The 22052-nt window shown below is 55.9% G+C and overlaps 1 protein-coding gene across 1 annotated transcript in view; it reads left to right on the forward strand.

Annotated features, from left to right (window-relative positions):
* Window positions 1-22052, forward strand: part of Ccdc33 (coiled-coil domain containing 33) — a 61804-nt gene that overhangs the window by 27826 nt on the left and 11926 nt on the right. The window contains exons 11-14 of the mRNA XM_042668826.1: window positions 2659-2788; window positions 3574-3707; window positions 4514-4585; window positions 11346-11531. Of these exons, the coding sequence (XP_042524760.1) occupies window positions 2659-2788; window positions 3574-3707; window positions 4514-4585; window positions 11346-11531 (522 nt within the window). The remainder of the gene's footprint in view (window positions 1-2658; window positions 2789-3573; window positions 3708-4513; window positions 4586-11345; window positions 11532-22052) is intronic.

The raw sequence follows: 22052 nt of genomic DNA on the forward strand, positions 1-22052 counted from the left end.
TGGGGAAGAGCCAGTTGGGAGGGTGGGCTGGGGAGCCTGGAGGGGAGAAGGGTTGGGGAGGGGTATACAGATCCTGACCAGGGTTCAGAGGTATGGTGAGGTTGGTCCCCACCCCCACTCCGGGGAGGGCCCCCACTTCGGTGTGAGCTTGTCCTGCGCAAGGCTGATCTTGGAAGTTCCTCTTGTTGTGTGTCCACCAAGGTACATGTCTGACAAGGAAAACTAGGACAAGACACCCCTATGGAGCCCCAGCCTCTCATTTCAGGGCAAAGACACTTGAAGAAAGCTCAGACACAGACAGGAGTGAGGGCGTCCTGGGACAGAAGCTTCCAACCCAAACCAATCCCAGCCTTGATTTCCCCAGAGCCATCTCACACACCGCTCTGCATTTGCCCAGGAAATTATAAACCAATCAGTGGCCGTCCCTGGGGGGGGGGGGGGGACATGGCCTGTGTTAATGAGGGAGCCCTTCCCCCGCCCTCCTCTTCCTCCCCTTCTTGGCTGCTCCCTGCCTGTCAGCCCCTCCCTACCCCAGCCCCCCACCCCTCCCCCATGTGGGACACTCCAGGCCGGAGGTGTGGCAGCGTCACTGGACACTGTGGCATCTGGGCAGGGGTGGGGAGGAGGGGAGCTGGCTGGCGCCCAGAACCAGCAGGAAAAGTAGAGGCTGAAGTGGAGGAGTGGGGTGTGAGGGGTGGAATCTTCCCCTCCTTCCCTCCCCCCCCCCGCCCCAAGCACTGGGCTCAGAGCTCACACACACATAGACACACACACACACACACACACACACACACACACACACGCCCTGTCCCCCTGTGTGTCAGTTCCATCTCTACAGAGGTAGAGGTGGGCCTGGGGCTTTGCTTCTCTTTTCGGTGCTGCTGGTAACTAGGACTTGAACTTGGGGCCTCCATGCTTTTACTTGTGTTTTTGTTGTTGTTTTCTTTTGTTTTGGTTGGTCGTCCCTGAGTTCAAGGCGAGCGCTCTACCACGTTGAACCATATAGCACCACTTCTGGAGTTTCTGGTGGTTCAGGGCTGATAGGAGTCTAGCTGGGATTATAGGTGTGAGCACCAGTGCCCAGCCGTGATGCCTCCCCCTTTACATGGCAACATGCCCATTCTCCTTCCTTCAGCCTCATGACAGGGAGGGCTTTCGGGGTGTGGAGCACAAGACAGGTTTCCCCACTGAGCCATGAGAAGCGGGGGGGCGGGCCGGGGGGGCCCTCAATGAAGGTCACATGACAAGATTGAGACCGGCCCAAGATGGGGCCTGACTCCTCCCAGCATGGTAGGGGTGGGTGTGGAGCCCAGAGGAGAGGGGGGGAGGAGAGGGGCCGTCCCCAGGGAAGGCCGCTGTGCCTCAGTGACCCTCAAGGGTAATGGCTTTTCTGAAGATCACAGTTAAAGGTTAATCGGATTCCTTAATCCCGCAGCCCGCCACAGTTCCTAACCTTAGCATCTGCACCCCAACCCCACCCCTGGCCTCCACTTCAGCTTCTAGAACCTCCCACCAGGCGTCTGGAGGCAGGCTGCAGGCTGTTTAGCCTTCGGTCCTCCAAGCGTGAGCTCACACACACCAGGGCAGGGACCCCGCCCATTCCTCCATTCTCGGGGTGAGGGGCTCTCTCCTGGGGGAGGGGACACCTGCTCTGAGAAGCCCCTCAGGGAACCCCCCCTGTCCTCCCCAGGCCCAGCCCCTCACCTGCAGAGCACACGCGGGGAACACGCATTACACCGGCTCCATCTTCCAGGATGGAGGCTAGACCTGCTGAAGGACCGGCACATGCCTCCCCCCAGCACCCTGGTGCCTAGACAGCTGGCCTCTGGCACCCAGGGGAAGGAAGTGGCTCTGAGAAGGGATGTGGCTTGGGGGGCTCCCCCCTCAAGCTCCACAGAACCTAGGCAGGGGCCATCCCTGAATTTCTAGCAGTGTCACACACCCCCTCCCCGCCCCACGCCCCCATGCCCGGCACTTAGCATGGCCAAGCTCCCTGGGGACAGAGGCTGACACCACGCCGAGCCTAGGGCAGGCCCGGGAGGACCAGGGTGGACACATTAGTAGGACAGGCTTCAGTGGCTACCCCCCACCCCATTCCCTGGCCCCCTACCCCCCCCCCCCCATTGATGATAATCCTTGATCTCCCAACCATGGCTCCTACAGCAGCAGCGAGCGCTCTCAGAGAGGACGGATGCTCCAGGGCCCGGGGAGGTGGGAGCCGCTATTCTGATGCCCTGGTGCTCAGCCCAGCAACGTGGCATCGGTACTGGTCACTGCAGGCCCTGCCCATGTTTTAACCTCTGCGCCCCCTCCCATCTCCCCTTCTCCCCTCCATCCTGCTGAGTCCTTTCCTGCTCCGTTCATGGAAGTCCACCAATACCAAAACTCAGGACCTTAGCTTATTGCATTTAAGGCTGGCGCTCTACCACTTGGAGCCATGCCTCCATTCCCAGCTTTTTGCTGGTTCATTGGAGATAAGAGTCTCACGGACTTTCCGGTCCAGGCTGGCTTTGAGCCACAGTCCTCAGATTTCAGCCTGCTGTGGAGCTAGGAAGACAGGGCTCAGCCACCAGCGCCCGGCTATAGAGATTGTTTCTGGCTTGATTCAGGCCTCCATAGCCGCGCCTCCATAGCTGGGCCTCCACCCTCTCCTTGCAGCTGTCCAGGCCTGGGAGTTCTCTGGAGCAGCCCGAATGGAACCAGTCCTTCCTCTTCCAAGGCCGTGATGGAGCCACCAGCTTCTCGGAGGACAGGGCATTGGTCCTGGAGTTCTACAGCGCCATCTCCAGTACGTGTCTGGGGCTACGGGCCCCGCCCTGCCTCCTGCCTGCAGGGCTAGGTTCATTGGCTCCCAGGTGCCAGGCAGAAGGCAGAGGAGTTGAGAAGAACCGGCTGGCTTCCTTGTCCATGGAGCTGCAAGACCCGTGGGCCCATGCCCAACACAGGGGTCTTCATTCACCCAGCTCCCAGGATGCACTGCAGTGGGGTCAGGGCCTCCCAGGGTACAGTGCGGTGGGGGCGGGACCTCACAGCTCCCAGAGTGAACTGCAGTGATAGCAGGCGACAATTCAGCCAATCCACACAGACAGGGCCGTCCAGGAACACCCACAGATACAGAATCTGCTTGTTGTGTCCAGTCCTGGGGCTTGGTCTCAAGGCCTGGGCGCTGTCCCTGAGCTTTTCTGCTCAAGGCTGGCACTCGACCACTTGAGCCACAGCGCCCCTTCTGCCTTTTCCAGTGGCTTATTGGAGAGAGAGTCTCTCGCAGATTTTCTTGCCCAGGCTGACTTTGAACCTCAATCCTCAGATCTCAACCTGCTGAGTCGCTGGGATGAAAGGCGTGCGCTACCACACTCGGCCAGAATCAGAGTTGGCTTTGAGTTCCCAAAGCCCTGAAGACAGGGAGGGGGTGTGGGGGGGGAGCAGGGCTTGATGTAAGTTAGTGGGGACCAGAACCAGATGCAAAGATGTAGGTCCGGGGTGGAGGGTAGGGAGTCCGAGGTTGGCGTTGAGAAGCAGGGTGGGTGGCGTATCAAGTGGGGACCCCCCCCGAAGCTGGCTCTTCTCCCTCAGCGAAAAGCGGGGAGCCCTGGGCCCTCGGCCCCCCTCTGGGCATCTCTGTGCTGCCGCTGAACAACCGTCTGTACCGCAAGATGTTGACAGGCCGAGGCCTGAGTGGGCTGCACGTGGAACGGCTTCCCATCAGTGTGAGTCCCCCCCCACCTCCCTCCCAACGGGTCACCCCCCCCAGCCCAGCCCTGCCCCCCCACTCCACCTCAGCACACCCCAGAGAACACAGCATGGTTAACTGCTTCATCCTTGAAGGCCAGGACTACAGGTGGATCCAACCATGCCCGGCCCTGACACTGCACTTCTGTCTTCAAAGTCAGGACTCAGGTCACAGAGATGGAGTGATTTGTCCCCTGGGGGGGCTGCCCGTGTGCTTGTCCCCTGGAGGCCATCGGAGATGGTCCTGACCCTGGCTGGGTCCCAACCCTTGTATATGTCAGGGAATGCCACAATACCAAACACCAGTCTGGCCCCCTGGGGTTAAAGACCCAGAGACCCCCTGCTCCGATGGGTCCTGGAGATAATGACTACAAAGCACAGGGAAAAACAATTCCAGGGGGTCCCGTTGCACCATCTCTCTGAGCTCAGTCATTTTTAAGACGGGCCGGGTGTGGCAACAAACACCTGTAGTCCCGGCTGTCAAGAGGCTGAAGGAGAAGAGAAGGGAAGAACATGGCTAGGATGTGTCATTAGAGTCATGGTCTGGGGATGAGCAGGCCCTGAGTTCAAACCCCAGGACTCACACAGGGATGGAGGGGTGGGGGAAGCGGGAGAGTTCCCGCGCCATCAGCAGATGAGCCTGGAGGTCGGGTGTAGAGTGGGGTTGGGAAGGGCGGAGTCGGGGAGGAAGTTGAGCTCCTGCCTCCTCCCTCCCTCCCTCTCCACCTTGGGGTGGGAGGGGCCAGAGCAGGGGTGGAGCCTTGACAGCCCCTCCTCCCCCCAGGACACCGGCTTGAAGACCATCACAGGCGAAGCCCCCACAGTGGATTTCTCCCTGCAGCTGATCTCCTCCGAGGTAAGGCTTCAAGCGGGGCTTGGTCAAGGCCAACCGCAGCCCTTCACTTTCAGAGTCGGGGCAAGAGGACTCCAGAAAGTGGGGTGGGGGGTGGGGGGAGTCTGCTGCGTTGGGTGGAAATGTCTGAAGGTGATTGAAGGCTCCAGGCAGCAGAGATTAGGGAGAGAGAGAGAGAGAGAGAGAGCTGAGGGCAGAGAATCTTCTAGACTAGGGCCTTCCATCCTGGGCCACTGTCCTGGGTTCTGTTCAGGTGAGGCGGGGCTACCCCATCTCAACAAACAAGCCAGGTGTGGTGGTGCAAGCCTGTAATCTCAGCCACTCAGGAAGACGAACATGGCAAAACAAAAACAAAAAGCCCAAGACACTGAAAATATAACCCCCTAAAAAAAGGCTGGAGGAGGTATAACCACGTGACACTTCCAGCTTTTTGGTGGTTCATTGGAGATAAGAGTCATAGGTTTTCCTGCCCCGGCTGGCTTTGAACCATGATCCTCAGATCTCCTGAGTAGCTCCGAGTGCCGGGCCTTGGTTGGTTCTTTACCACAGGCCAAAAACAGGAGCCACACAGGAACTTCCTGCCTGGGAAAAGGTCACCAGAGAAGCAGACAGGCTCCCAAAAAAGTGGGTCCTTCGAGAAGAATCTCCCCCCACATCTCCCAGATCAGAGCTCAACCTCCCTGGCCTCTCCGGGCCCTTCCTTACCTCCCTGGACCTCCATAAGGCTCGAATGATGGTCCGACTGAGAGCCTGGCCGGCAACAGGCGGGCAGGCAGAGCCCTTCCCCACACCCAGGGCTTGGCGCTGGGCCTCGTGATGAATTATTCACGGATCTGTGCTAAGTGCAGGATTAATTCTTTCCCTTTGCAGCTGGCGGCTGCAATAAATTATCTGTGGGAGTCATGCGGGAGCGCTCCCCTGAATTCATTTCCCCCAGTGAGGGGTTTGATCTGGGGCTGGTGATTGGAGCCTCCACCTTCTCCTCAGCCTCCTCCCCTCGTGGCAGGGAAGGGCGGGGGGGTTGGGGAACACCTTTTAGAACATGGATTTCCAAGAAAGAGAACGAGAGCTGAAGATTGGGGGGCAGGGCATGGGGGGGGGGCGCCAGGAAAATGGCACTAGGGGAAATTCAAAACCAACAGCCAAGAATTCATTGTACATGCAGATTCCGCACAAGGACTAGCTGATCATCCACGCATGCGCGTGCACACACACACACATCTGTACATGCATCCAAGCATGCGTGCTCACACGTGTGTAAAGTGACAGGCGGCTTCACACTTCGCTTGGCACATGCAGATCTCTTTGTGGCTCAGCTGTTGCATGGGAATTCTGCCTGAGAATTGGCTTATGTTGATAATTCTGATTTTTTGGGTTTGTTTGTCTTGTTTTATGCGGCTCCTGCTAGGGAACTCAGGGCCTGGGCATTGTCCCTCATCTTCTATGTCTCTCGAAGCTGGCGCTCTACCACTTGAGTCACAGCTCTACTTCTGGCTTTTTTTATTTTGGTCAGTCATGGGGCTTGAATTCTGGGCCTGGGCACTGTTGCTGAGCTCTTTAGTTCAAGGCGAGCGCTCTACCACTTGAGCCACAACGCCACTTGCAGTTTTCTGGTGGTTCATGGGAGATAAGTCTCATGGACTTTCCTGCCCAGGCTGGCTTCGAATCGCAGTCCTCAGATCTCAGCCTCCTGAATAGTTAGGATTATAGGTATGAACCATTGGCTCCCAGCTGGCTTTCTTTTTCTTTCATGCCTTTGCTGGTTTATTTGGAGATAAAGAGTCTCACTGACTTTCTTGCACGGGGTTGGTTTTGAACCAGGATCCTCAGATCTCAGCCTCATGAATAGCTAGAATTACACAGGTACAGAAAGATCTCTCTCCCTGGCAGCCAGTGGAGGTTTGGCCTTCACAGATCTTTACACATTGAGAATCCAGGAGCCTGAGGCCATGTCTAGCCCACCCGAGCGCAAGCCTGGCCGGCCTCCGATCTCCTTTGTGCCTCTGATCTCAGCCTCTTCTCTTTGAAGGGAGGAGTCTGGTCCTCTGGGAGGCTCTGTTGCTCCTGGCTCAGCAGCCTCTCTTAATGATCTGGCGGTCTGGGTGCCCTCCAGCTTCTGCTGTGTATCGTATATATTTATTTTTAATTCTTTATTTTATTATCTTTAGTTGTACAAAGGGGTTTCAATTCAACATGTCAGTTTACCAGGGCAGCGCATCCTGATCAATGCCACCCCTCCCAGCAGACTCCTGGGTCTCCCCAGCCCCGCCCCTCCCTGCAATTTTCCTGGTTCCACTTACACAGATGTGCACTGAAAATTACAACTGCGCTCACCAACCCTTCCTCTCTCCATTCATCTAACTCCCCCCCAACACACACACACACACACACACACACACACACACACACCCCTCAGTTTCCCGCTTCCTGGGGTTCATTTTTGTTCTACTCTAAGTTAGTCATTCAAAGGACTTACACCTTTGAACTCCTCTGCCGTGGAACACATACTGGAGTCAATAGGTTAGAGTCTGCGTGCATGTCACTTTCTGCATGCTTACATATGCATGTATAAATTAGATCTAATTTCCACCTAGGAAAGGACACAGGTGCTTTTGTTCTCAGAGCCTGACTCACTTCACCTAATAGAATTTCTTCCCAGTCCATCCATTTCCCTGAAAGTGACATAAGATTATTCTTCCTGATGGAGGAGTAAAATTCCATTGTGTATCTACTCCACATTTCCTTCCTTCCTTCCTTCCTTCCTTCCTTCCTTCCTTCCTTCCTTCCTTCCTTCTCTCTCTCTCTCTCTCTTTCTTTCTTTCTTATTTGAAGCAGGTCTGGAGCCTAAACTTAGGGTCTGGGTGCTGTCTCTGAGCTTTTCTTTACTCAAGGTTGATGCTCTACTACTTGAGCCATAGCTCCACATCTGGCTTTCTGGTGGTTCACTGGAGATGAGTCTCACAGGCTTTCCTGCCCAGGCTGGCTTTGAACCATGATCCTCATATCTCAGCCTCCTGAGTAGCTAGGATGACAGGCATGAGCCATTGGCCCCAGCTTCTTCCACATTTTCTTGATCCACTGGTCCATCGAGAGGCCTCTGGCTGATGCCATGACTTGGATAAGATGAACAGTGCATCCATGAGCTCTGCTGACTTGTTAGCTATTGAATAAACACCCAAGAGCGGCTTCATCTCCAGCTTCTCCAAAGTCTGGTCCACCTGGATCTGGTTGACACCCCCAGTCCCCCAGGAAAACCAGAAACCAAGCACCATCCTGGGGTTTGCTCCAGGGAGGTGAAATTGAGGGGCTGAGATTAAGGGTGGAGTAGTGACCACTTTCAGTCCATGCCACCCTCCTGGAGGGAGGGGCCGAGCAGCCCCTGAGGCCCCTCTGAGGAGACCCCAGACTTGGGTTTGCATCCTGGACCTCCCCTCAATTTCTTCATCCACAAAAGGGGTTCACATCCCCACCAGCCAGGAAGGTGGCAGGGACTGGCTGTCCGTCAGTCAGGAGGTTCTTCATATGGTTCACCTTAGCTGCTGACAAAGCATGCTGTGCCCCCCAGGGCCTTGCACAGGCTCTGGGGCTCCTGTGGAGCCCCCAATCCATCACTCAGAGCTCTCCGCTCCCGACAGCTGCTCTGCCGCTTCATATCCGCCCCAGACAGGCCCCCAGACCTCATCATGCGCCACGGAGAAACCAAGTCACCCGCAGCCCATTTGATTTCTCAGCGATTTTTCAGACAATGGAGAAATAAAGAGACAGGTGATTAATCTCTCTGGATGCCAGATCTGTTGAAAAGGCCCACTGTGTCTTGACCAGAGCTGGCCGGGTCAGGGAGGAAATACAAAAATAAAGATGCCAGTGGCTCACGCCTGTCATCCTAGCTACTCAGAGGGCTGAGATCTGAGGATCACGGTTCAAAGCCAGCCTGAGCAGGACATTCTGAGAGACTCTGATCTCCAGTGAACCACCAGAAAACTAGAAATGGAGCTGTATTGGCTCAAAGTGGTAGAGCGCTAGCCTTGAGTAAAAAGAACTGAGGAACAGCACCCAGGTCCTGAGTTCCAGCCCCATGGCTGACAAAACAAAACTTCACCTTTCCCCCTCCCCTGACCCCACAGGTTGCTTTTGGATTAAGCTTTTGACACCCTATTCCAGGAAATGAAAGTATGGCCTCACCAAGTAATGACCCTGGGACCTTGGGCTGGGAGACAGGGCTCCAATGCTCCCTAGCTTCTGCCATAAAAGCAGCCTGCAGAGCACCAGCCAGGCGGCTTGGGGCGGTGGGCGGGCAGGGGAGGAGGTTTGTCTGAGCCTCGCCTACCGCAGAAAGCGATAAGAACCCACAAGGGCGGTGGTGGAGGCCCCAGGAAATGACAAAGCCGAGACTAATCGAGGAACCCGCTGTCCAGGGCCTCATTACCTCCCTTTATCAGGGAGAAAATTGTGTCAGGCCTCCTGAATTACTAGCGATTGGAAGCAGATCCAGGGACTCACTTTGTTAGATACCTAATGAGTGAGAGATACGGAACAGAGCCCAAAGCCGATGGGTGTGTGGGGGGACAAATGTCTTTGTTAAACAGAATTTGTCAGCTTCCGCTCCCGGCTCCCTGGGGAGGGCTCTGGGCCGGCTAATTGAATTAAGAACCCCGGCTGGAAGGCTGGGGAGGGATGCGAGGGGCGGGCAGGACTTCTTTTTCAGCACCAAGGACAGCGGCGGCAGTGGCCTGGCTAGCCTGTAATTGCCCGGGCAGGCTTGCTTTGGAGGGAGGTGTTGCATTTTACATGATGAGAGGCTACAGCAGGATGGGGGGGGGGGAGCATGTGGAGAGGTGGGGGGTGGGTAGGGAAGAAACAGATGATCTGAAAAGCCACAAGCTTGGAACGCTATTGGCCCTGATCAGTCTCCAAAGAGACCCCAGCTCTGGGCTGGGAGCTCAGAGGGTCAGCAGGGGAGAAAGAGGGAAAAGGTGGGAAGGGGAAGGGAGGGGAGGGGAAGGGAGGGCATCCACGTGGACAGCAGCCACCGCACAAAGGCCCTGCCCGGTCTAAACATGTTCATGGCTGTGCATAGCTTTGAGCGTTCAAAATCCATCTCCAGTGATGGTCTTAATGAAGCAGGGTGGGCTGTAGCCACGGACAAGGCCATTTGGCAGTCAACTAGAAAAGCAAACAGGCCCGTGGGGTGGGTCTGTACCCCACCCCACCCCAGCCACCTGCTCCCTCCCCTTCTTCTTCCTCCCCCTCCCCTCCTCCTCCACGCAGACCTCTGCCCACCAGAGGCCTGCTCTCAGGGTTGTTCTCAGTAACAGTTTGCCGTGCTGTCTTGGCGGCAGCCACTTCCCCTGATTGCATTACCTCTGCTTCCTCCCCTAACTGGATTAGACGGCAGTCTATGAAATCCAGAGCATCAAGACTGGCCTTCCGCCTGGAAATGAGGAGAAATGTCATTACGTGCTTTGAATTACCATCTCATCCAAGCCCCGGGAGACACCTGGACATGGGGAAGGTGGCCTTTGCCTTCATGCTTTCCTCTGTCCACCTGTCCATCTGTCTGTTGGCTCTCTGTCCATTCATCCATCCTTCCATCTGTTTGTCCATTTACCCATCTATCCAAGCTGTTTGTTGATCTGTCTGTCCTTCCAGTCTTCCATCTGTCCATCCTTCAATCCATTTGTCCATTTATCCAGCCATTGGTCCACCCATCCGTCCATCCATTGGTTGGTCTGCCTGTCCATCCATCTTCCACCTATCCATCTACTCCTCCATCCATCTTTCCTCTATTCATCCATCTGTCCACTGGTCCATCCATCCATTCATCCATCTGTGCAGTTGTCTGTCCATTGGTCCATACATCTTTCTATCCATCCATCCATCCATTCATCCAGTATAGCACTTAGTATCAGTCCTTCTGCAGCTAACCAGAGACAGAGAGTTTAGTCAGATGTTTGTGGTTCCTGAGCCCTGAGTTCAAGACCCTAGTACCCAATACCACAGGATAAAAGAAAAAGGTTTTGTTGTTTGGTTGTTTTTTTTTTTTTTTGACCATCAAGGGGCTTGAACTCTGGGCCTAGGCACTGTCCCTGAGCATTTCAACTCAAGGTGAGCGCTCTACCACTTGAGCCACAGCACCACTTCCAATTTTCTGGTGGTTTATTAGAGATAAGAGTCTCACGGACTTTCCTGTCCAGGCTGGCTGGATCCTCAGATCTCAGCCTCCCGAGTAGCTAGGATTACAAGCATGAGCCACCAGCACTCAGCTAAAAGAAAAAGTTTTATAGTGACTCCTCCTCAGCAGGAGCCCAGACATATGTCTAGGCCTAAGGAACTTAAGGTTTTATCAGAAAGCACAGACAGACAGCCAAACTGCTGGGCTGGGGGGAAACAAAGAAATTGGTTTGGTGACAAAAATTGTCAGCAAGTGTGGACTTAGGTGGCTGGGTTTCCTGGGGGAGGGGCTGGAGTGGGGTGAGGATTTAGACACACAGAGATGAGAATGGAAGCGAGGGACTGAAGAGGCGGAGGAAGAGAAAGAAGAAGAGGAGGAGCAGGAGGAGGAGACAGAAGGAGAAAGGCATCATCAGAAGCGCAGAGAAAGATGTCAAGGCCTTGAAGCAAGGGAGGAGCTGGGATGATCGGAGCAGCAGAAGAGCATGGCTAAGACCCAGGACCCAGGCGGGAAGGCCAAGGTCCACAGCCAGGAGGACCGGAGGCTGGTAGAGAAAGTCCTTGTCTTGAGACTCTCTGTGTCTTCTCCTAGAGGCCAGAACACTTCTTGACACCTGGCATCGTCAAGAATCTACCCATCCTGGACTTGAAGATCCTCGACGAGAAACTGGGCTCCATCCGTGAGTCCTGGTCCAAGCTGTCAGTCAACGTAGCCAGTCCATCCGCGATCCAGGAGTTGGAAGAGGAGCCCCAGGTGCTGGAGCTGCCCCAGGACACGGTGAGTGGTTGCCTGAGGGGGTGGGACACCAAGGCCACCCACCAATGGCTGGTCTGGATTCTTTCTTCTCTGCTTCTTCTCTTTGGAATGGAGCCCTGCATGATTTCTTTTTGAAACATACCCCTTTGGCAACTTGCATGTGAGTGTGTGTGTGTGTGTGAGTGTGTGTGTGTGAGAGAGTGTGTGTGTGTGTGTGTGTGTGTGTGGTGTGTGTGTATATAGAGTGCTGGTACTAAGGCTTGAACTCAGAGCTTGGGTGCTGTCCCTTAACTTCCGCTCACGGCTGGCGCTCTGCCACTCGAGCTACACCTCCACTTTAGGGTTAATTGGAGGTAAGGGTTGTAAGAATTTTCCTGCCCAGGCTGGTTTTGAACCATGATTTTTCAGATCTCAGCTTCCTGACTAGCTATGAGTACAGACATGAATACCAGCACCCGGGTTCTGAGTTTGAGTCTCAGTACCAACACACACACACACACACACACACACACATGTCCTGAGAACTTTTGGGAATTGATAGCAGTGATCTATTGATTGCTCAGCCCTCTGCAGCCTGGCCTGAGAACTCTTCTTGTGCCTAGAAGCAGGATAGTGTAGGAGAAAAGGGAGGAGGTTATTCAAAATGCCAAGGAAGCCGGGCGCCGGGGGCTCACAACTGTCATCCTAGCTACTCAGGAGGCTGAGATCTAAGGATCCCATTTCATGAGACTCTTATTCCAGTGAACCACCAGAAAACCAGAAGTGGTGCTGTGGCTTGAAGTGGTAGAGCACTATGAGCAACAAGAGCTCAGGGACAGCGCCTAGGCCCTGAATTCAAGCACCATGACTGACAAAAGAAAAAAAAGGGGGGGGGCAGGGAAGGCAAGGAATAAAGCCAAAGGACTAAGGGAAGACTGGAGGGAAAATGAGGACATTTCCACCATCACCCGCCCCCAGCTTAGGGCAGCCTTGACTTCAGTCCAACCAGGATGGGACCACTGACCAGGCCTCAGACCTCAGCCTGAAGTCTGAGGACCCCTTTGCACCCCACCCGAGCTCTGGGAGCAGATGGGCTGCACATCTGCCCTCCTGGGCCCAGACCCTGTGTTCGCTGCAGGAGCTGGGCACGGCAGTCACGTGTCTTAGCTGGGCAAAGGACCCAGGGTCTAAGGGTCTGGACCATAGAGAGAATTCTGTGTGATCATCCTGTCATGGTGAAATGGGGCTGGGAGGGGGTGAAGGGCTTTATTTACGGGGCAGCTCTGGTGGAAAGTTCTTTAAGACGTTTCTCAAATAAGGTTCTGATCTGTGGGGTGTGGGTCAGTTCGCCTTGACTTTGTCTTCAGAACGGAAACAATGTTGGGCCGGGATGTAGCTCGGGGGTAATTGCCTGGCAAGTGTCACATTGGGGTTCAATCCCCAGTCCCTAATAATAATAATAATAATACCAATGTATATCGGGCGCCGATGGCTCACTTCTGCAATCCTAGCTGCTCAAGGAGGCTGAAATTGGAAAGATCCTAATTCAGAGCCAGCCCAGGGCAGGGAAGTTTGTGAGACTCTTCTCTCCTCCCCTCTCCTCTCCTCTCTCCCCCTCTCTCCCTTCCTTCCTCCCTCTCTCCTTTTCCCTCTCTCCCACTGCCTTGTTCAGAGATGTGTGGCAGACCAGCAGGCCCTCATACCAGAAGATGAATAATTGACAAGGGTTGTTTAAAGATTCAGCAGAGTTTTCCTGCCTTGCCCGCGTGGCTGAAATAACTCATTTCTTTCCTTCTTTCTTTGAAAGCTCCCCCCCCCCCCCCCACATACACACTTCCCCTCCCCTCCCCTCCCCACCTAGAGCCGCTTTTGTTTCTTTTCCTTTCATGACCCTGTGGATCTTCTAAGGATCTTCTGTGGAACTTGGCGGGGGAGGGGGGTGCTGTGTTGACCCCATTAAGTCCTGTGAGTGTGCACAAAGACCCAGGAGCTGTGGCTTCTGGGAGACACAGCCTTGGAGGTGGAAGATGAGCCTCAGAAGGCCAGCCTCCCAGCCCAAGTGCCTCCCTGCACTCACCCATGTCCCTGTCCCTTCATTTTCCCATCAGTAACCCCAGAGAATGAATGGTTGCTAATGCCCTCAAGATTAAGAGACAGGGAGAGGCCGGCCACCCACCGGTGCTCACATCTGTAATCCTAGCTCCTCAGGAGGCTGAGAGCTGAGGATGGTGGTTCAAAGCCAGCCCAGGGGGAGAAAACAAAACTCAGACTCTGATCTCCAATGAACCAGCAAAAAGACAGGAGTGGAGGTGTGCCTCAAGTGGTTGAGCGCTTGCTAGCCCTGAATGAAAAAGCTCAAGGACAATGCCTAGGCCCTGAATTCAAGCCCCCCTCCCCCAACTTCTCTCTCTCTCTCTCTCTCTCTCTCTAACACACACACACCCCATGGAGCTGTGTGACCCGGGAGAAATCATTCCACATCTCTGAATACTGTCCTCGTGACAGGGAAGACCCCTGGGGAGATGGGTGGCCAATGCCATCCACTTCGCTGCTGCCCTTGGAGGAGACCCCTCCCTCTGACCCCTGACCCCTCCTCTCCCTTCCCCCTCACCCGCCCCCCCCCACCTCCCAGGCGGCCATTCTCCTCCTCCATCCATCACCTGAGACTAAAGAGATTAATAAACCAGACTCATAACTCAGCGGCGGGGTGCGCTGGATATTTATGGCTTCGGTTTCAATTTGCAGAGAGATTAAGTGTTTGTCGATTTATTGTTTCTCTGCAGGGGGCGCAGGGCTGAGCCAGCTCTTCCCCCACCCCACACATCCACAGCCCTGGAGCTGGGGGGGAAGGGGGGGCTGGCTCCCCTCCCCAGGAAGCCTGGCCTGAAGGAACTTATCCTCTTGTTTTATCGTGTGTGTGTGTGTGTGTGTGTGTGTGGCGCGCGCGCGTGTGCGTGCGTGTGTGGGTGCATGCACATGTATATGTACAGGTGGATGTGTAGGGGTGGGTGCACCAGTCCTGGGGCTTAAATTCGGGGCCTGGGTGCTGTCCATGGCTAGCGCTCTACCACTTGAGCCTTAGCTCCACTTCCAGCTTTTTGCTGGTTCGCGAGAGAAGGAGGAGCCTCGTGGATTCTTATGGCCCTGCTGGCTTTGAACTGTGATCCTCAGATCTCAGCCTCCAGAGAAGCTAGGATTACAGGTGTGAGCAACTGTGCCAGCCTCATTTACTTTTCAATCAACCTAGGAAGGAAAACAGGACTGTCCAGCTTAGGGAGGGAACCCACGGGCCCCACTGGCCTTGGAGCCAATCCCCAAATTCGACCACCCCAGATCTGGGGTTCCAGTTGGGCATTTAAGCCTGGTTATGTGAAAGTAGCTCTGTACCCTGCCCCTCCTTCCCCAGACCTCCTCCCCCCCCCCTCCCCCCCCCCCCCCGTCCTGCATCCCTCTTCCCCACCCCTCCTCCCGTCACTCCTTCCCTCCCTCCTCCCCCTTCCTCTCCTCCCCCTTCCTCTCCTCCCCCTGCCCTTCTCCTAGTCCCCTGAGCTTCGGTTCAGTCCACCCTGAGACTTGGTTTGTTGTGCTAGTCCTGAGGCTTGAACTTAAGGCTTGGGTGCTGTCCTTGAGCTTCTTCTACCCAAGGCTCTACCATTTGAGCCACAGCTCCATTTATGACTATTTTTTTGCTGGTTCATGGAATTTCCTGCCCGGGCTGGCTTTGAACCCTCCGATCTCAGCCTCTGAGCAGCTTAGGATGACAAGCATGAGCGGCTGGTGTTGGTTCGCACGGGCACGTCCAAGCCCATGAGAGCAGCAAAGAGGGGGCACTCTGGATCTCTCTGGAAGGGGCACAGGCTCTGGGGAGCCTCTGTCCCCCACCCCCAGCCCCTTCTCATGGTCTCCCCTCTCTTCACCCCATGAGTGAAGAGGACTAAATCCCTGGGAGACCAGCACAAGAAGACCTACTAACAAAAGAAGCCCTGAGCAGGGGTTCTGGAGTGCGGGGAGGGGGGGGGGGGGAGGAGGGAGGAGGGGGGGAGTCACAGACCATATTGCCCCGCGGCCCAGCCTCCCCCCCAGCTCTGCTGAGTCTATGAGGGTGCTCCCCACCCCCCAACTCAGATTAAATGCTTTTTAAGACAACCCAATTTCCTCCTGACATACATTAGAAGATCCCAGGCTGCAGACACACACACACACACACACACACACACACACACACACACGTGCTAAACATCCAATCAAGCCACTGATAATAGAGAATTGCCGGCTCGCTCCCCGTTTAATCAGATGAGCGGCTCCTTTGCGCAGAGCGGCGGCTGCCGGCTCCGGTGTCTGGGCCATCTTGGGTGTGGGAGCTGTGCCTTTAAATCTTCCAGGAGGGGAGGGGGGCTCCGCACTGTCCACAGGGGACTAATTATCCTTCGCCCTCAGCCAGCTCCTGCTCAAACAGACAAAAGGGGTCCCCAGCCTGGATGCTCAGCCTTGGAGCACAATCTTTTTTTCAGATATGCAAATGCACAGGATGGCTGAATCGTGGCTGAAGGGGTTCTGTGGGCCACACTTGGCGTAGGGCCCATTTGGGGGGGGCCGGAGGGGGGGGCTGGTGACTGGAGCCGTCTCACACTTCCTCCGCAGGCTGAGTAGAGAGCCCCTTCCCAGCTCTGAGCCCCGCTCTGCTGGTAATGAGGGTGAGGAACCCCCCCCTCCCGCCTCGTGTGTGTGTGTGTGTGTGTGTGTGTGTGTGTGTGTGTGTGTGTGTGTGTGTGTGTGTGTGTGTGTGTATACCAGTACTCAAGGCCTGGGCTCTGTCCCTGATCCTCTTTGTGCTCAAGGCTAGCACTCTACCACTTGAGCCACAGCGCCACTTCTGGCTTTTCGTGCCTAGTTTATTGGAGAGAAGAGGCAGACCTTTCTGCCCGGGCTGGCTTCAAACTGCGATCTTTAGATCTCAACCTCCTGAGTGGCCAGGATGACAGATGTAAGCCACCAGCACTGGCTTCCTGCCAGGACATGGGGACTGGGTGGAGGAGTGCAGGATTGCCAGAGCCCAGACTGACACGGACAGATGGACAGCCCTGCTCTGTATCTTTCCTTGGCTCTTCCACCTGTGGCTGAACCTCTGGGGACCTGTGAATCCTTCACCCAGAGCCCTCACTAGAATCCAGAACCTTCCACTCACACCCAGCCCACCAGAGCGGCTCACGGCTCAAAGATCGCAGTTCACCACATCCATCTTCTTATTGTTCTTTCTTTTGTGTGCCGGTATTGGGGCTTGAACTCAGAGCCTGTGAGTTCTTCCTTTGCCTTTTTTACTCAGCGTTGGTGCTCTATCATTTGAGCCAAACCTCCACTTTTGGTGGTGGTGGGGGGGGGTTGTTGGTTTTTTTTTTTGTTTTGGGGGGGTTTTGTTTTGGCTGGTTCATTAGAGAGAAGAATCTCAGACAAACTTTTTTTTCTGGGCTGGCTTAGTTCTTGATGCCAAAAGCTAAAAGCATTCTGTGAAGCTATGGGGTGAGGTGGAACTTGGCAGATATGGAAGTTTCCAGCAACACTGGGGGTGGTGGGGGTGGGGCAGCTGTGATCGGGGCTGGTGACAGCAAGGGTAGAGAGCCATGACTCCTAAGAGACAATCTAAAAAGGGCACAGTACCCCTAAACAAGCCAGCATGCCAGCCTCCCTCAAGAAAGACCCCAGAATTTCCTCTGCAGCTCCCCAGACCCAGGCCCTTATAACAGAGGCATGAACCTAAACACCCTGAGATCAAGCCTCCTTTTACACACACACACACACACACACACACACTCACAGAGTAACTGGCACAACTAAACCATAAACCCAGAGATCTCTTGGCCTAGAAGCTGAGTCTGGAGGTTGAGTCTTTTGCCTGCTCCAAATTATGTCCCTGTGTCCCTAAGCTGGGGCTCAGGCAGGTGGCCCCCACAACTAGAGGTGCAGAGGGTAATGAGGCCTTCTAATGCAGGAGATTTATAGACAGGCGCTGTCGATAACTGCTTGGGGTTGCAGACGAGGAGACATCAATAAGTGCTCGTTATGGCTTCGCCCCTCCGGTTCCGCCCCCCCCCCCCGCTCCTTCCCCCCCCCCCCCCCGCTCCCCCCACCAGCCTGTCAGCCCGCCTGCTCACACAGCCTGTGTACACAGGCCGTGCTCAATTAATTCCCACTTGTTACCATCTGTTCTTTTCATGTGTCCTCACAGGAGTGAACGGGTCCTCTCTCTCTCAGGGTATCCATTAAAGATGCCAGGGCAAGGTCATATTACTCCTTCCACAAGGTCATACTGCCCCTCACCCCAGATTGGGCCTCCTGGAGGCCAGACACTGCCTCCTCCCTCCATCCAGGACTTCTGAAGACAGAGTCTTGCTCATCTCCTTTCCCACTGCAGCCCCTCACCCTGGTGAGCCACGCATGGGCTGAGGCTCTCATAACCCCCGCCCTACCCCCCTCCGCCCAGCTACTCAGGAGGCTAAGATCAGAGGATCCTGGTGCCAAGCCAGGCAGGGCAGACAAACCTCAGAGACTTTTGTTGGTGGTGGTGGTCGTGGGGCTTGAATTCAGGGCCTGGGTACTGTCCCTGAGCTCTGTTGTTCAAGGCTGGTGCTCTGCCACTTTGAGCCACAGTACCACTTCCAGTTTTCTGGTGGCTTATTGCAGAGGCAGCTCATGGATTAGGACTGGCTTTGGACAGTGATCCTGAGATCTCAGCCCCCTGAGTAGCTAGGATGGCAGGTGTGACCCACAGTGCCCCGATTCTCAGAGACTCATCTCCAATTCATCAGCAAAAAGAAAAAACACCCAAAAATGCTGGCCTGGAGGAGTGGTTTAAGTGGTAGAGTGGCAGCCATGAGCAGGAAAGGCTAAATTGAGAGTACAAGGCCTGGAGTTCAAGCTCTGATGATGATGATGATAATAATAATAATAATAAATCAGACAAAAGCCATTGGGAATGATGCCCAGACCACCGTGAGGCAGCGTCACCTGCTGGCTCAGACTACAGAAGAGATGGCAAGGAAGAGAGTGTTGGGTGGAGAGGCAGGGCCTGGGAGGGCACCAAAGTTCCCAGGAACTGGAGGTGGCTGAGTCAGGGCGGGACTTCCCTATGAGGCAGGGGTGGGGCTTACTGATAAGGTAGGGGTGGGGCTTCCCAGTGAGGTGGAGTGGGGGCGTGGCTTTCTAATTAGGCAGGGGCGTGGCTTCCTGGGGACACTGGGGGCGTGGCTCCCTGCGAGGCTGCGTGGGGGCGTGGCTTGCGCGGGTGGGAAGTCTCCAGCCAGGCCAGTTGAAGACCCTGAGCAGCATGGACGGTCCCTGGGCTCCCTGTGCCTTTCCTCTCCCTCATCCCAGCCTGGCGCCCGGCCCTCTTCTCAGAACCCCGGCTTTCTGGTGTTGTAAATCCACCGTGCTTTGGTTTTGGGGATTTTTTTTTTTTTTTGGTGCCTGTCTTGGGACTTGAACTCAGGGCCTGGGCGCTGTTCCTGAGCTTTATCCCTCCAGGCTGGCACTCAACCACTTGAGCCACAGCTCCACTTCTAGCATTTTGCTTAGTTAATTAGAGGTAAGAGTCTTACGGACTTTCCTGTGCACGCTGGCTTCAAACCGTGATCCTCAGACCTCGGCCTCCCGAGTAGCTGGGGTGAGCCACCAACACCAGGCTAGGAGAGGGCTCTTTAGCACCCATTTCACAGATGAACTGCCCAAGACCTGGCTGGGCCCACAGACAGGCTCAGGCAGCTGGAGGGTGCCCCGTACCCCGCTTGGCCTTCCATACTCACCCGATGTCCAGGGATGAGCCTCTCGGGGGGCACTGGGGCAGGGCACTGGGGTGCTCCCTGCCTCTGGGCACACAGGCTGGTGGCGTGCCCAGCCTGCCTCCCCCCTGCTGTGCGCCTCAGATGCTAACACGTGGTGCATTATTGATGCTGCCTCTAATTGTACGTTTCCCAAAGTCTACAGACCTTTGATGAAAAATTCATGGCCTGCCCGAGGACGGGAGCGTATTCAATCGATTGGAGGCCGAGTAGGCGAGGGAGGTCTGGATGGCTTGCAGAGAGGGCTGGCTGAAGGCTGGGCAGGTGGGGGAGCCTCCTTCTGTGGCACGTGCCCTCATTCTGGGGCTCAGGGTCTGGGGGAGGGGAGGATCCTACAGCAGGGGGCAGCAGCTCCCATCCCTGGTGGAGAATCTGAAGGATGGGGTAGCTGAGGGCCCGTCTCTGGGGTTGGGGGGTGGGGAACGGATTCACATTCATACTCCCCCATGCCATCTCCACAAAATGAGCACAAGGATGTGCCCCAGGTTACAGAGTGGGAGGCCCGGGCTCAGAGACTGGAAGCAAGTGGTCCAAGGTGCACAGGTTCCTGAGCAGCAAAGCCCACCGGGTTGACTGCACCAGGCCAGCTTGAATGTGAGCTCCAGAGCTGGGTGAGGGGGGCCCAGCCCAGCCCCCCCCCAACACCTCTTCCTTGTGGGGAGAATGCCCAAAGAAAAGGCACCGGTGGCTCACGCCTGTCATCCTAGCTACTCAGGAGGCTGAGATCTGAGGATCGCAGTTCAAAGCCAGCCCGGACAGGAAAGTCTGTGAGACTTTTATCTCCAATTAGCCACCAGAACACTGGAAGTGGCGCTGTGGCTCAAAGTGGTAGAGTGCTAGCCTTGAGCAAAAGAAGCTCAGGGACCAGAGCCCAGGCCTGAGTTCAAGCCCTAAGATTGGCAAAAAATAAATTTAAAATGGTGGGGGGAGCAGGGACAAGTGACCAAATATGTATGACACCCCGCCTCTGGGCAGACATCATGCTGGTCCTGATGGTAGACTTTCTGGAAGACTCTGGGCCAGGCAAGCCCCTCCCTCACCTCTGGGACCCTCATCCAATCCACGCAGAGGGGCCACGGGCTCTGCCCTTCCCCCACCAGGACGTCTCTAAGCTGTGGGTTGTGTGTTTGGATTTGTTTTTAGAAAACCTCCTCGCGTACCTCCGCTGTTTCCAGATCTTTCCAGATATTAGGAAAGCATGATTCCAGATGTTAGGAAAGCAGGGCTGGGTCCCAGGGGGCCAGGCGGGGTGCACTGAGCACACCCCACCCTGTGAAGCTACAGGGTCCCAGATCGGGCAGCTGGGGCTCAGGGGAGTCCAGAGAGTGGGGTTGGAGGAATACACATGGGGAGAGTCTCAGATCTAGGAAGGGGTGAGGGGTGGAAGTGGAGGACAAATTAGGAGGGGTGCTGAGTGCCGGTGGCTCACGCCTGTCATCCCAGCGACTCAGGAGGCTGAGACCTGAGGGTTGCGGTTCCAAGCCAGCCTGGGCAGGCAAGTCGATGAGACTCCTATCTCCAATGAACCAGCAAAAGGCCAGAAGTGGAGTTGTGACTCAAGGGGGTAGAGCATCAACCTTGAGTGAAAAAGCCCAGGGACAGCCCCCAGGCCCTGAGTTCAAACCCCAGTTCTGGTATACATACACAAAATAAGTGGGAGTGGGCTGTCTGGTGAGGGACGGAGGGATGGGGTGTCTGACAGAGGGAAGGGGGAGGGTCTGCCAGAAATCCAGGACCCCCTCCCCCGGCCCTGATTTACCATCCCACCCTGGAACATAAAAGCCTCAGCCCGCAGCCCCTGCCTGCTCCCCACACGGGGCCAGGCCTGTTGCCTGGCAGGTACTTGTGGTAGCAACTGTCTCCAGGGACCCAGCTTGGGGACAGGGACCTCTGGCCACACGCATGGATGGGGGAGCCTGGGGCCCCGCCCTCTCCGCCCCCCCAGGCTGCCCTGGGTCGAACTGTAAGTCCCCCTCTGTAAGTCCCCTGACCCAGCCCGCTGGCTCTGGAGGATGGGTCTGTGGCGCTCACCTGCTGGCAGCAGGTGTGTTAGGGCTGTGTTGCTAGGCAATGGCAGCCTCACTTGCAGCGTTGGTACTGAGTGGGAGGTGAGTGGGGGAGGGCCACCGGCCGAGCCCAGGCCCACCCCACCCCAACCCACGAGGGAGCTGGCCGGGGCCTCTGCGAAAATACCTCCCCCTAGAAACGCAGCCCCAGACTCCAGCCTGGGCTAGCCTGGGAAGGTTTGGGTCCTGCACACCGGGATGGTTGAGGGGTTCCAGAAGGGGCAGGGACCCCATCCCCCGGGGACAGCTGTGGCCCAGGCAGCTTGGCTGTAGACCCCCAGCATCACCCTCTCCCCTCAATCTGGGCCTGGGGTGGGGACAGCTCACGGGGAAGACAATGTGTGTGTGTGTGTGTGTGTGTGTGTGTATACGCGTGCGCTCGAGTGTGTGTTTAATTGAAGCCAAGAGTCTTCACAGAATGCCTTGAAACCATGACCTCCAACCTCAGCCTCCTGCGTAGCTGGGATTACAGGAGTGAGCCACTGGCCCCTAGCTCTGTCCCCTCCCCAGCCCTCTTAAGTGCCAGCCCCAAGTTGCTATCAGCAGGGGCAGGACCCTGAGCCATGTGATTGGAAATCTAAGGTTTGGGGGTGACCCCAGGGGTCTTCCTGGAGGAAGGAAGAAGGGACCAGGTGGGGGACAAGGCCCAGGGAGGCCTTGGAGCC

This window comes from Dipodomys spectabilis, unplaced genomic scaffold, assembly GCF_019054845.1.
Source record: "Dipodomys spectabilis isolate Male_0828 unplaced genomic scaffold, ASM1905484v1 ptg000478l, whole genome shotgun sequence".
In the NCBI taxonomy this organism is placed as follows: Eukaryota; Metazoa; Chordata; class Mammalia; order Rodentia; family Heteromyidae; genus Dipodomys; species Dipodomys spectabilis.